The following is a 13,498-nucleotide window of genomic DNA, read 5'->3' on the forward strand; positions in this document are numbered from 1 at the left end:
TCTCATTCAGTGTGAAAAATTTGTCACTTTTGATTAAAGACTATCAAGTCACCTCTGAGTCTACGCTTTTTTAGGGAAAACAGATTCCTATGTTTTAGTCGATTTTCGTATGATTTATTTGTTATATTTGGAATCAGTTTTGTGGTTTGCCGTTGTACTTTCTCCAATCTGCCAATGTCTTTAATGAGATTCGGTGACCATACGGAAACAGTATATTCCAAATGTGGACCAACTAACGATTTATATATCTTTCTAATTAGAGATGGGCTTTTGAAGTCAAAAGATCATGTAATCAGTCCTAGAATCTTATCTTATTTCTCAGAGGTTGAAATACACTGCTTAGATGATTGGAGATCGTTACTGATAATTGCGCCGAGATCCTTTTCACTACCCACTTTTGTTAACGAATTTCTAAATAACTTGTAATCGTACTTACTGTTATTTTTACATATGTGCATAATCTTGCATTTACTTGTGTTAAATTTCATTAGCCACTTTTCAGACCATTGTTGTAATTTATCTAAATCTTCTTGAATATACTCGTATAATTGATTTAAGTGATCATTTGACATTCCGTATAGTTTTGTATCATCAGCAAATTTGGAAACAATAGATTTTAGTCTGTGGTCTATATAATTTATATATACTATGAATAGAAGTGACCCAAGAACGAAAGCCTGAGGAACTCCACTCGTGACATTTTTCCACCTAGAAGTTTTTGCCATTTAAAACAACTCTCTGTTTTCGATCATTCAACCAATTACTAGTCCAACTTAATAGGGTCCCACTTATTCCGTGTGAAGCTAATTTAGTAAGTAGTCTTTCGTGGGGGATGGTATCAAAAGCTTTTGCAAAGTCTAGATATATTAGATCTATATTATTTCTTTTGTCATAATTCGAGATGACTGTGTTGTAGAATTCGAGTTAGTCACGCAAAACGTTTCCATCTGAATCCATGGTGGCTATCTTTAAACAGTTACTTTCTAAATGATGTTCGATAGCATCTCTTATCATAGTTTCCATAATTTTTCTTACGATTGAAGTCAAGCTTATAGGCCTGTAATTACTTGGTTTCTTTTTGCCAGCTTTTTTGAATATGGGAGTAACGTTAGCTAGCTTCCATTCTCTTGGGACATCTCCGGATATGATGGATTTCTTGAAAATAATTTCTAATAGAACAACAATCTCATTTTTCATTTCCTTTAAGATTCTTGGATGCTAACCGTCAGGTTGGCATCCAAGTTGGCGTCAAGTTTTTTTAACTTTGAGTTTTTCTATACACATTTTAATTTTTTCTTTTGTTATATTTACCGTAGTAAGTTTACCCTATACTTTTCACAGATTTCAGTTTGGATTTGACTTTGATGTATTTCGTTTACGAATACTTAGCTAAAATAGTTGTTTAAAATATCACACATTCCTTCATTTGAGTATTCAAGTTGACCGGCAGCAGATAATATTGAACCGATGTGATTTCTAATAACCTTTTTATCTCTAATGTGACTATAGAATTCTTTGGGATTCCCTTTGGATTTATCAGCGATATTCATTGCATATTGCGTTTTCGCTTTTTAATTATCCTTTTTAAATCTCTCTGTATCAATGCCTAACTTTGATGGTCATTAGATGCACTCGAGCACTTGTATTTCTTATGTGTCTGTCTCTTTTTAGCAATATTTTTTTCAGTTTCTTTGTCATTTTGGGCGAGCCTGATTTGGAGGGCATGTCCATTAAATGGATGTAAGTATGAATCATCGTAGCGTATTTTGAAACATTTCCCACATCTGATCTACAGACTTTTCGCTTAATTTTGCCTCCCAATCTGAAACTGAAGTTCCTGACGTAGTCCTATGAACTGGTCTTTACTGAAATCGGGTATTTTAGAAACACAAGTGTCTATTCTAAATTTTTTAGGAGTTTGAATCTAAGTTGTGATTGCTATTTGCAATATTTTCACCGATTTCTACATCGGTTATCATGCTTTCGCGGCTAATGATCAATAGATTAAGTTTCCATATCTTGTGGGCTCTTTTACATGTTGAACTAAGTAATTGTTACCGAGAAAATCTATCAAGCGACTACCTATCTGGCCATGTTCAAGGGTCATCCAATCAATGTCAGTAAAATTGATTACCGATTTATTATTATTCATGTTTATTCTTTTACACTGCTTGGTGACTTCTCCGTCGTAAGTATTAATTGTGGTGTGTTTCCTCACCTTTCTTCCCATTTACATGAGAAACCTATTGCATATATTCTACAACACTTCCAATCTTATTTCGAGTGAAGTTATATTTCCTATTTACCTTTGACAACGGGGTTTCAAGGTAAGACGCTGAACGAGTATTACGCAATTGGAATCATGACCTAGACTTGGTCAGAAGTTATGGTGATATAGGGGAATGAGGGGGATTATAAAAATTACCACGTATTACCCCAGTCACGTTGTGCAAATTCGATTTCGGGTGACGGTCCGAAAGGGAGATACACTCTAGTACACAGAGTGGAGTGAATTTCCCCTCGCCATTTACCTCCCCTCCTGCTCCTGTTCCTTCTTCCATTATCGCGTTTGCAAAAGCACTTCTGAGCTTGGGATGTTTAAGTGTCGATAATTCCAGCCAAGAATTAGGTTTACTTCTAGTCCCATAAAAAGTGACGTGTGGCAACCTTGCTTTGAGAGCTGACATGTCTTCACACCCTAGGGCTAGGCAATTGATTAAGATAAGAAAGGGCCTCTCGGTGCAGCAGTCAAGAATAGGCAGGCGGCGTCGAAGCATCTTTCCTCACGAATACCCGCACCTACGCAAAACCAAAATCTCTTCACAGACGATAATGTTGAAATGGAATTTTCTATGTTATGTCCCCTTTCTCTCCCTGTGTACCCTGATCCTTGTTGGGGCATCGCCGAACGGTGAAAATGAAGATCACATGAAAATTGTCCGTGCCATTGCAAGCTTGGCCACTGAGACGACGAAGGCCATCTTGAGCCAACAGAAGTCTCTGCAAGACCTCCTGACGGCCGTTCAGAGTCAAACCGACTGTCGATGCCAAACAAGCGAAGCAATTATTGACAGTCTTACAGACGTGAAAAGCAAAGTCAACCTCTTTGAGGAAAAGCTAAACTCTGCAGCTGATCAAACGCAGCGTGAAGAAATACTGAAGAGCATAGCAAGGGTGCAGAAGGAACAGGAAAGCATCGGCAGACGTCTAAGCGATCTTGAATTACGACACCGACAAATTAAGTGTTTTATTCGATTTGCCTTTGGATAGAGCATGATGCGTTTACCCCATTTCGACAGGTGTGACTGCCTGGAAGTACCGTGTAAAAATGCAGACTATCTCGGGCTATACATTTCATTGGTAAACTCAATTCCTGGGCCATCTCCTTTCATTTATCCTTTGCATATGATCAAACTCACATGTATGTACAGCAGTGACTTACTCCACTTGGCTGATGTTACTATTTGGAAGATATGCCTCCACCTCCTGTGTACGATTTTGGGTAAACTATGACGACGATATCGCCATAATTTCCTAAGATTCCTAAAGTTAGGTGAGGTTATCTTCTTTTACATTAGTATTGCCAAGTACTGGCTGTACTTTTACAAAGTTCCGACGATGATACTGATTGAACGCGTATTATTTACATAGCAACGACGATACTCTCATCTTAACGCACCCGAGGTTTTAGTTATCGAATAAGCGCCAAGACCACCAAAATCAGTCTGACCAATATGACATTTGTCGCATTCTTTAAAAGGAATTGAATATACGCATCCTTCTTAATTTTCAATGGAGTTTTTGATTAAAAGAATTCTGAAAAAAAAAATCATAGCTCTTTTCCACGTGTAATAATATGAAGATAAACTCGTGCTTGCTTGACATACAATTCCTAGTATATTGCTCTGAGAAATGATCTTACACTAAATTTTTCAGGTCATTGTCAGTCTCCTTTCGAACTGGTTGGTCGTGACTGCATCTACGTTTATACGGAGAAGAAAATGAAATGGCAAAAGGCCAGGGAATACTGCACGGGAATTGGAGCAGACTTGGTCGTACCCAGCAACGTAATACACCTGGCGAAATATCTAAAGCACGAATACGGTAAGTTCACCTTTGGTACCTTTAATCCCACTTTCAATCCACACCCCATTGCAATATTATCATCTACACTTCTTTCCATGACATGATGAGGTGAAAATTTATACATGGGTAGATTTAGAAATTAAATGGATGAACGTTTAATTAAATGAATGACTAATGAGTCATTGGTCAGTGAATGGATTGGCCAGTTTATCGATTAATAAGATGAACAGTTTGTACATGAATATTATTCAAATGAGTGAATGAATATATACATAGGCATATTAATTAAATAAACTAGATAGATATATTAGTAAGTACATCATATATATATATATATATGTATATATATATATATATATATATGTATATATATATATATTATATACATATATATACAAACATATATAGAGATATATATATATACTGTATATATATATATATATATATATATATATGTGTGTGTGTGTGTGTGTGTGTGTGTGTGTGTGTGTGTGTGCGCGCGTTTATATGCGGTTGATAGAGTACTGAACTGCCAGTACGGAGGTGCAGCAGTAGCTGGTTCGAATCCTGCCCAGGGCCGAAATTATTTCGGTATCGCTGCGCTTCGGGTCGTTACTCCGACTCTCGTGGGCGGGGAGTTGTGTGTGCTTCACCCGTTGCCTTTCCATTTTTCATTTTCTTAATTGCATTAATTACTTCCTCTCTCGTAATCTCATCCATTTCCCCATAATTTCCATTGTTTACCACCTCCTCATGCACTAGATTTTCATCATTCTCCCTTATATATATATATATATATATATATATATATTGCAGAAACCACAGGGAAATTAAAGTCGGAGTACTGAACGTTTTCGTCTATTACGACATCCTCAGAGTACAAGAAAGAAAAAATAGAACACAATATTTATACAGAAGTAAGAAAACTGGGAGAGGTTATAGTCAAATAAAACCTTCGGACATTATACATACATACACATTCAATTACACATGGAAATGTTAATGGTAATACTAATAAAAGTACATTCACATTCATATACACATGGAAATAAGAAAGGTAATAGTAACACAAAACAAAAAACAAAAAAAATTCAAAAGAGCAAAATCATGTGGCCGAAAGGTCCATAGGACATTTGGTACAATTAGGAAACTTGGTACTGCTTAAATATCCTATGATTATAAGATTGTTTAACCAAAACACAAGATAATATTATCAAATTGTACAAAAAAAAATACAATATTTAACAGAAATAAGAAAACTGAAAAGGTTATAGCCACATAAAACCTCCGGACGTTATACATACATACACACTCATATACATATAGAAATATTAGGCACAACATAGGGCAAGGAAGTCTTATTTCAATACAACCCAAAAAGATACTTTTTGTAAGAAAAATATTTTAGTAATTCCCTTTCATGATAATCTTGTGAGACTTCCTCGCATCCTTAAGGAGTTTAATATTAATGTTATTTTCAAAAACAGTACCATCAAAGAACTCCTTATTAAAAATTCCCCTTGTAATAATGTAGGATGTGTTTATAGTATTCCCTGTAAAAACTGTAGCTCCTGTTATATTGGCCAAACAGGTAAAGAATTAAATATTAGGATGAAACAACACAGGTACAGTATAAGGACGGGCCAAATGTCCAGTGGAGTTTTTGTCCATGTTAGGGACACAAACCACAACATTGACTGGGACAACGTTAAGAAAATTGTTGATTGTAATTCAGCTTTAGATAGGAACATCATTGAATCCTGTTTCATAAAGAACAATTTTGATAATAATATTAACTTGAGTTTAGGTTTATTTAAACTAGACAATTTTATAATTAATAGGATAGTAAAACAGTACCAAATTTCCTAATTGTACCAAATTTCCTGTGGACCTATCGGCCACATAGTTTAGTTCTTTTTTTTATTTATTTTTTTTATCTATTTTTCTTTTTATTATTTCTATGTGTATATGAATGTGTATGTATTTTTTCATTTATTGTTACCATTAATATTTCTATATGTATATGAGTGTGTATGTATGTATAACGTCCGGAGGTTTTATGTGGCTATAACCTTTTCAGTTTTCTTATTTCTGTTAAATATTGTGTTGTTTTTTTTGTACAATTTGATAATATTATCTTGTGTTTTGGTTAAACAATCTTATAATCATAGGATATTTAAGCAGTACCAAGTTTCCTAATTGTACCAAATGTCCTATGGACCTTTCGGCCACATGATTTTGCTCTTTTGATTTTTTTATTTTATTTTTGGTGTTACTATTACCTTTCTTATTTCCATGTGAATATGAATGTGTATGTACTTTTATTATTATTACCATTAACATTTCCATGTGTAATTGAATGTGGATGTATGTATAATGTCCGAAGGTTTTATGTGACTATAACCTCTCCCAGTTTTCATACTTCTGTATAAATATTGTGTTCTATTTTTTTTTCTTGTACTCTGAGGATGTCGTAATAGACGAAAACGTTCAGTATTCCGACTTTAATTTCCCTGTGGTTTCTGCAATATTTTTTCATATCGCGTTATTGTGATTATTTTTGCAATATATATATATTTATATATATATATATATATATATATATATATATATATATATGTATGTATGTATAGATGCGGATTTAAATTGTACAAATTTAGATTTAAGAATACAGTATGGAAGAATTGGTGTACTATTAGTGTTGAACAAGTGGAAAAGACTTAGTAATCATGTAGTGAGCGCTGAAACTATCAGTTTGTTTAAGGTTAGACAATTTCATGGATGGGGATGACAGGTGGTAATGGACATGGAACTGCGTAGTGTAGGCCTTATGGTCTCTCGCATCCTCCTTCATTCTTATGTTTTTATTTTCATATATATATATATATATATATATATATATATATATATATGTATATATATATAGTATGTATATATATATATATGTATATATATACATATATATATATATATATACATATATATATGTATATATGTGTGTATATAAATATATATATATGTATATATATATATATATACATATATATATATATGTGTATATATATATATATATGTGTGTGTGCGTATATATTTGTGTGTTGTCCATATTGTTACTAGATTAGATTGTTATTAATGAGATTATAATATCAGTGTAATATTTTCATCGTGATTCAGGAGATGACTTCTGGGTAGGAGCGTCCGACCTTGAAACGGAAGGTGACTTTCGTTGGATAGATGGGACCAAAGTGGATGAAAGCTGGAGGAGTGGAGAACCCAACGACTATAGAGGCGGTGAAGACTGTGTACTATTTGTGTACGGTTCAGGAAATCTCATCGATATTAAGTGCTCATATGATAGTTACTTTGTGTGTTCTATGGCCTGATTTTGAAAACCCACCCACCCCCTGCACATTTTATCATGTTATAGGATCAAATTTCGGATTAAAATTCTACTGTATCTTATGGAATTACAATGAAATTGTGGCAGCTTAGATTAGCCCAGCTGGTCCTAAGGTGCCTCCCAGTGCCTCATTTCTTTTAACTTGATTTTTTTTTACGATGATTTTCATTACCTAGTACAAGAATACTTTAATTCGAAGCTTAATGAAATATATATAGCATGTATTATTTATTGGAGAGTCGTTAGGGCTTGACTGTGTAAGGATTGAAATGAATCATTATCGATTCTGTATAGTTCTATAGTCTTCTTGTCGATGTCTTTTATGAAGACAATGTATGAGCTTGTACTGGTTAAAACAGTGGTATGTTGTTTCCGTTTTAACATTTAACCCATTCACAATTCTTCTATCTTGTCCTGAAAAAAATATATATTTATATATATTTGAAACATGAAACACTCATTACGCTCTTATATATGTTTTCATCGAGCTATATTGTGGAAAATAAATAAATGAATATGTATATAATGATTCAGATTTTTTAAATTCTCCATTTTATATATCTATGCTGGAAAACATTAAATACAAACAAGAAAAAGAATAATTTTTCAAAATTTGAGAGCAAAGTGTACCCACAATTCTCTAAGCATCAGCAAAAAAATAGCTAAACTTAAGATACTTTTACAATGAAAAAAATTTGGAATGGGACAATGTTTGGTTCTGTGTTGTCTGATTGTACCAGTGGTTTTTGCTTCTTTGCTTTTAAGATGTAGGATTATATCATATGATGTCAAGAAACTATCGGAATAACCTTTGTGTTTAGTACATTCAGAACAAGCAGAAATCGCCGTATGGGGTGTTAGCTGTATATTTCATGCAGCCAGTATTTTATAATAGGAGGAATTCACACGATAATGGCCAGAAAGGATAGAGGATATGGACACGGAAAATACTCAAATAGAGCAACAATCGAGGTATCCACTTTGAATGGAAAAGTAGAGTAGATAGTGACAATGATGGAAGAGAAGAACTTGTCAATATTAGGACTATCAAAAGTGTTTGAGGAAGGAAAGTAATACATCATGATTACCAATTCATATGTGGTATAAAAAGGGAATAGCACTTATTATGCCTCAAACATTATAGAGAGAACTGACAAACTACAGCAAGCTAATGAACGTATCATAAGCACTTTAGTTAGTTAGCAGATTAATCTGATGGAATGCATACTGGTTGTGGTGATCGTGCCTGGACTCTTAGTAGACTGACCGAGTTGTGATCTTTCTTGTCGTTCGCTTCCTTTCAGATACTCTGGGGTAGTGGAGCGTTGAAATAATTTGTCCTAGATTATTTACTTATTGATTAGTTTATCGTTTAATTAATTTTTGTGGACTTCTTCGATTCTTTCATGCAATGGAGGGGTTTGACCGCTGGCAAACATGAGGAACTTGTTTTGAATGCTTTGTGGTTTCTTAACTGGGTTTTGGACAGAGTTTTGAGAGGGACGTGTGGTTATTCAAGTATTATTCTTACCAAAGCTTTGTGTAGGTGTACTTTGACATTCTCTGTCAACACTTTCAACCTCCTTATTTTGACGCAGTAGCTTTAGCCTGTTTTAATCTGTCGCTGACATGTGTCAGCACGCCCCGCTGGGTTACTTTGAGTCCCAGTAGTTTGTCAGATTTTGATAACATGCACAATGAAAGTTTCCTGTGTGATGTTAGGGCTCACCATGCTTAGCGTGCATACTGCCCTGCCATTTGATAGTTATCATTTTCATATATAAGCCACATGCGAGCTAGATTTTACATGTCCCTAAAAAACATACTTGAAAACTATTATTTTTATCTTTCCAGCAGTGGAAGACAAGTGAAAAACTATATATATATAGATATATATATATATATGTATACATATATATATACATATAAATATATATATATATATATACATATATTAATATATATATATATATATATACATATATGAATATACATATATATATAAATATATATATATATATATGACGCAAGCGGTGTAGGAAACACAGGAGTCTTGGTCTTGAGTTTATTCCTGACTAGTTTCGCAGGTATGCTTTATCCTTTATCCTACGAAACTAGTCAGGAATAAAATCAAGACCAAGACTCCTGTGTTTCCTACTCCACTTACGTCAAGCTTTGACCAAGCTGAAGGCCCGGATTGCCCGTGTAAAGCCAGAGAAAAAAGAAATATTCCGTTTGCAACACGACAACGCCAGGCCACACACAAGTTTGAATACCACGGAATGTGTGACAAAGTTTGGCTGGATGGTGCTGTCTCACCCACCGTATAGTCCTGACCTGGCACCATCAGACTTCCACTTGTTCGGACCTCTGAAGGACGCATTACATAGGTAGCGCTTCCCTGACAACAATGCCGTAATCACAGCCATGAAAAAATGGACCGCCTCAGCAGGCGCTGACTTTTACGACTGAGGCATCAAGGCTCTTGTTCATCGCTGGCAAAAGTGCATTGGGAATGGTGGTGACTACGTAGAAAAATAAATTCTGGAGCACAAAAGGTCGCTCATTTTAATGGTGCCACTCCCGTCTTTTTTGAGTGGGAGGGTGGAGGGGTGTGGAGTGTATTCAGAGATGGAATGGGTGGGAATGATTTTATGCCTTTTCCTTTTTGGCTACCTACTTTGTAAGGGGGAAAAAACCTTGGTATATGTATGTTTGTACTCCCGTCTTCGTAGCTCTTCAACTTCTTGAGTTAAAAAATAGGAGGCATTACTTTTGAAACGACCCTATATATATACATATACACACACACACACATATATATATATATATATGTACATATATATTATATATATATATATGTATATATATACATACATACATACACACACACACACACACACACACATATATATATATACAGTATATATACATATACATATATATATATATATATATATATATATATTTCTGGGGCACAGGTTTTCTCTAAGACAATTCTGGTTGAAATCAACTGCACTAGTTGCTTTAACAATCTTCAAGACTGTATTCTTTAATCTGGAGAATACTTTCCTATTAGCAACTGAGAGGGACTGGAAGTAGTCATTCATGACTCTCAAAAGAATATACACAGTGTATGCCAACTGATATATTTTTGCATAGTAATAGTATTGAACAACTATTGACTCCACCGAAACTATAGTTTTTCGCCTCGTCGTGAGGCGTCTTCAGGGTGAGGACTGCTTTGTAGGATGCTCTGCTATATTGAAGGTCTTCCAACGAATAATGACCGCTGGTTGGATGGGCGGGCTTATAAGGCTCAGCCTGCCTAGCTCAGACGGAATACTGGCCTCTCATTGGCTGAGAGGTGCAGTATGGGATTTTGTCCGGGAGCCAAGGGAGTGGGATTTTGTCTGGGAGCCAAGGGGGTGGGATTTTGTCTGGAAGCCAAGGGGGTGGGATTTTGTCTGGAAGCCATGGGGGTGGTATTTTGTCTGGAAGCCATGGGGGTGGTATTTTGTCTAGGAGCCAAGAGGGTGGGATTTTGTCTGGGATTCAAGAGGGTGGGATTTTGTCTGGGAGTCAAGAGGGTGGGATTTTGTCTGGGAGCCAAGAGGGTGGGATTTTGTCCGGGAGCCAAGGGGGTGAGATTTTGTCTAGAAGCTCTGGCCTGATTTGCTGCTGCTCTGGTTACTGGTCCTAGGCGCTGATTAACTAGCTGGACATGTTTCATTTGTTCGCGGGGATGCTGCTGTCTAAGGGCTTGTTGTTCCTGGAGGGGGTTATTCTTTACAGGGCGCGCGGAAGGGAGAATAAAATCGGCAGCTTGCTGTATGTTGATGGTAGGGCGCTGGCAAGTAATGGATACTGCTTCTGCAATCTGCAGCTTCCTGAAGGCAGACTCCTTGTGAAGAATGTCCGTTTGGTCTAGCAGCTTCTGTAGAGGAGGCTTCATGTTGTGTGTTTCAGTGAAATGCTGGAAAATTGATCCCTGGTTTCTATGGGATTGTAGGCGACGTCGCAGTGTAGAGGCGTCGCCTACAATCCCATAGAAACCAGGGATCAATAATCCCCTCCAGGAACAACAAGCCCTTAGACAGCAGCAGCCCCGCGAACAAATGAAACATGTCCAGCTAGTTAATCAGCGCCTAGGACCAGTAACCAGAGCAGCAGCAAATCAGGCCAGAGCTTCTAGACAAAATACCACCCCCTTGGCTCCCGGACAAAATCCCACCCTCTTGGCTCCCAGACAAAATCCCACCCTCTTGACTACAATACAAAATCCCACCCTCTTGAACCCCAGACAAAATCCCACCCTCTTGGCTCCTAGACAAAATACCACCCCCTTGGCTTCCAGACAAAATCCCACCCCCTTGGCTTCCAGACAAAATCCCACCCCCTTGGCTCCCAGACAAAATCCCACTCCCTTGGCTCCCGGACAAAATCCCATACTGCACCTCTCAGCCAATGAGAGGCCAGTATTCCGTCTGAGCTAGGCAGGCTGAGCCTTATAAGCCCGCCCATCCGACATCGTGCCTATCCCCAAGCCCAGGGAGCCCGGAAAGTATCGTCCTATCTCCCTGACGAGCTGCCTGGGGAAGACCATGGAAAAGATGGTTCTCCAAAGACTTTTGTGGAAACTGGGACCACCACAAGAGAACCTCTATGGCTTCACCAAAGGGGTGGGCACGGCTCAATGCATTACAACGCTTCTGAGCCATGTGGAGCAACGTCACGCCATGGTCGTCTTCTTTGACCTGGAGAAGGCATTCGAGCTTGCCAGTCCCGCTGCAATTCTGGACAGTCTGGCTGCCAGAGGAGTACAGGGGAAACTGTTACAGTGGATAGCGGACTACCTCTCCAATAGAACTGCCAGAGTCCGTCTACAGGGAGTGGAGTCCTGCTATCACCCCCTGGAAAATGGTACACCCCAGGGTGGGGTTCTCAGTCCCACCCTGTTTAACGTGCTGATGAGTGCATTAATAGCCATCCCTCTACCCACAGGATGCCGCCTCCTATCATACGCAGACGATGTCGCGCTGGTGGTGGCAGGCAGAAGGACCAAGGCCAGAAGGACGCAAATGTGCCTCGACCGCATTTCCTCCAAATGCGAAGAGCTTGGCCTCAAGATCTCGCCACCAAAGACCAAAGCCATGTGTTTTGGCACTAGCGTGACACCGAGGGACAGGCTTCTGCTGCAGGGACATGAGGTGGAGTGGGTCAGCACGCACATGTACCTAGGTGTCTGGCTCGACTCCAGGCTGTCCTTCCGGACTGAAGTGGCATACATCCGGGGAAGGGTCCTCAGCCGGATTAACGTTTTGAAGTCCTTGGCGACCAGAGAGGCAGGTGCCAACTGCGCTGTCCTCCGGACATTCTACGTCAGCGCAATTCGACCGGTGATAGACTATGCCAGCAGTGCTCTGGCTGGTCTATCCGCAACACGGTTGGCTGACTTGGAGACAGTACAGAACCAGGCGCTGCGCGTAATATTGGGCGCGCCGCGCTGGACTCTGGTCGCCAATATGCAGCAAGAGGCGGGACTGGTGCCTATCAGTGTGAGGATCTCAGGATTGGTGGTAGCCTTCGCCATAAGAGTCATTCAGAGAGAACATGACTCGTTCCTGCGGCGAAGGCTAATCAGCGCCCTCCAGCAAGATCCGGATCTCTTCCCGCAGAAGAGGTGGTCAGCGAGGGTTGCACACCGCATAAGGGACCTTCACCTGCATGACCTTATCCTTCAGAAGAGGAGGGATGTGCCGGTGGAAGGTTATGTGCAGTCTCCCCCCTGGGAGAATCCACCGGCCAGAATCAGTGTGATGGCGTCACGACGCGGTACGCCGCTGCCGCGCCTGCGGGCGGATGCGGAGGCCACAATGAGATCTGTCGCCCAGGAAAACTGCGTCGTCTATTTTACAGACGGCTCCGTGGATCCCGTACACAACGTGGCAGGTGCAGCGTTTGTCACGAAGGACGAGGAACAGGGAGTAAGGGTGTTGGGCACTCGCTGCT

General features: G+C 38.7%; 1 protein-coding gene across 1 annotated transcript; it reads left to right on the plus strand.

The window, feature by feature from the left end:
• Positions 1-2,670: 2,670 nt before the first annotated feature.
• Positions 2,671-8,015, plus strand: LOC143025462 (uncharacterized). Its single transcript, XM_076185155.1, has 3 exons — positions 2,671-3,238; positions 3,937-4,104; positions 7,261-8,015. Exons 1-3 carry the CDS (start codon positions 2,686-2,688, stop codon positions 7,467-7,469), a joined length of 930 nt encoding a protein of 309 aa, XP_076041270.1. The 5' UTR covers positions 2,671-2,685; the 3' UTR covers positions 7,470-8,015.
• Positions 8,016-13,498: the final 5,483 nt, after the last annotated feature.

The sequence above is a fragment of the Oratosquilla oratoria genome, chromosome 5, assembly GCF_046742065.1.
Source record: "Oratosquilla oratoria isolate Oo_2021 chromosome 5, ASM4674206v1, whole genome shotgun sequence".
Taxonomy (NCBI): domain Eukaryota; kingdom Metazoa; phylum Arthropoda; class Malacostraca; order Stomatopoda; family Squillidae; genus Oratosquilla; species Oratosquilla oratoria.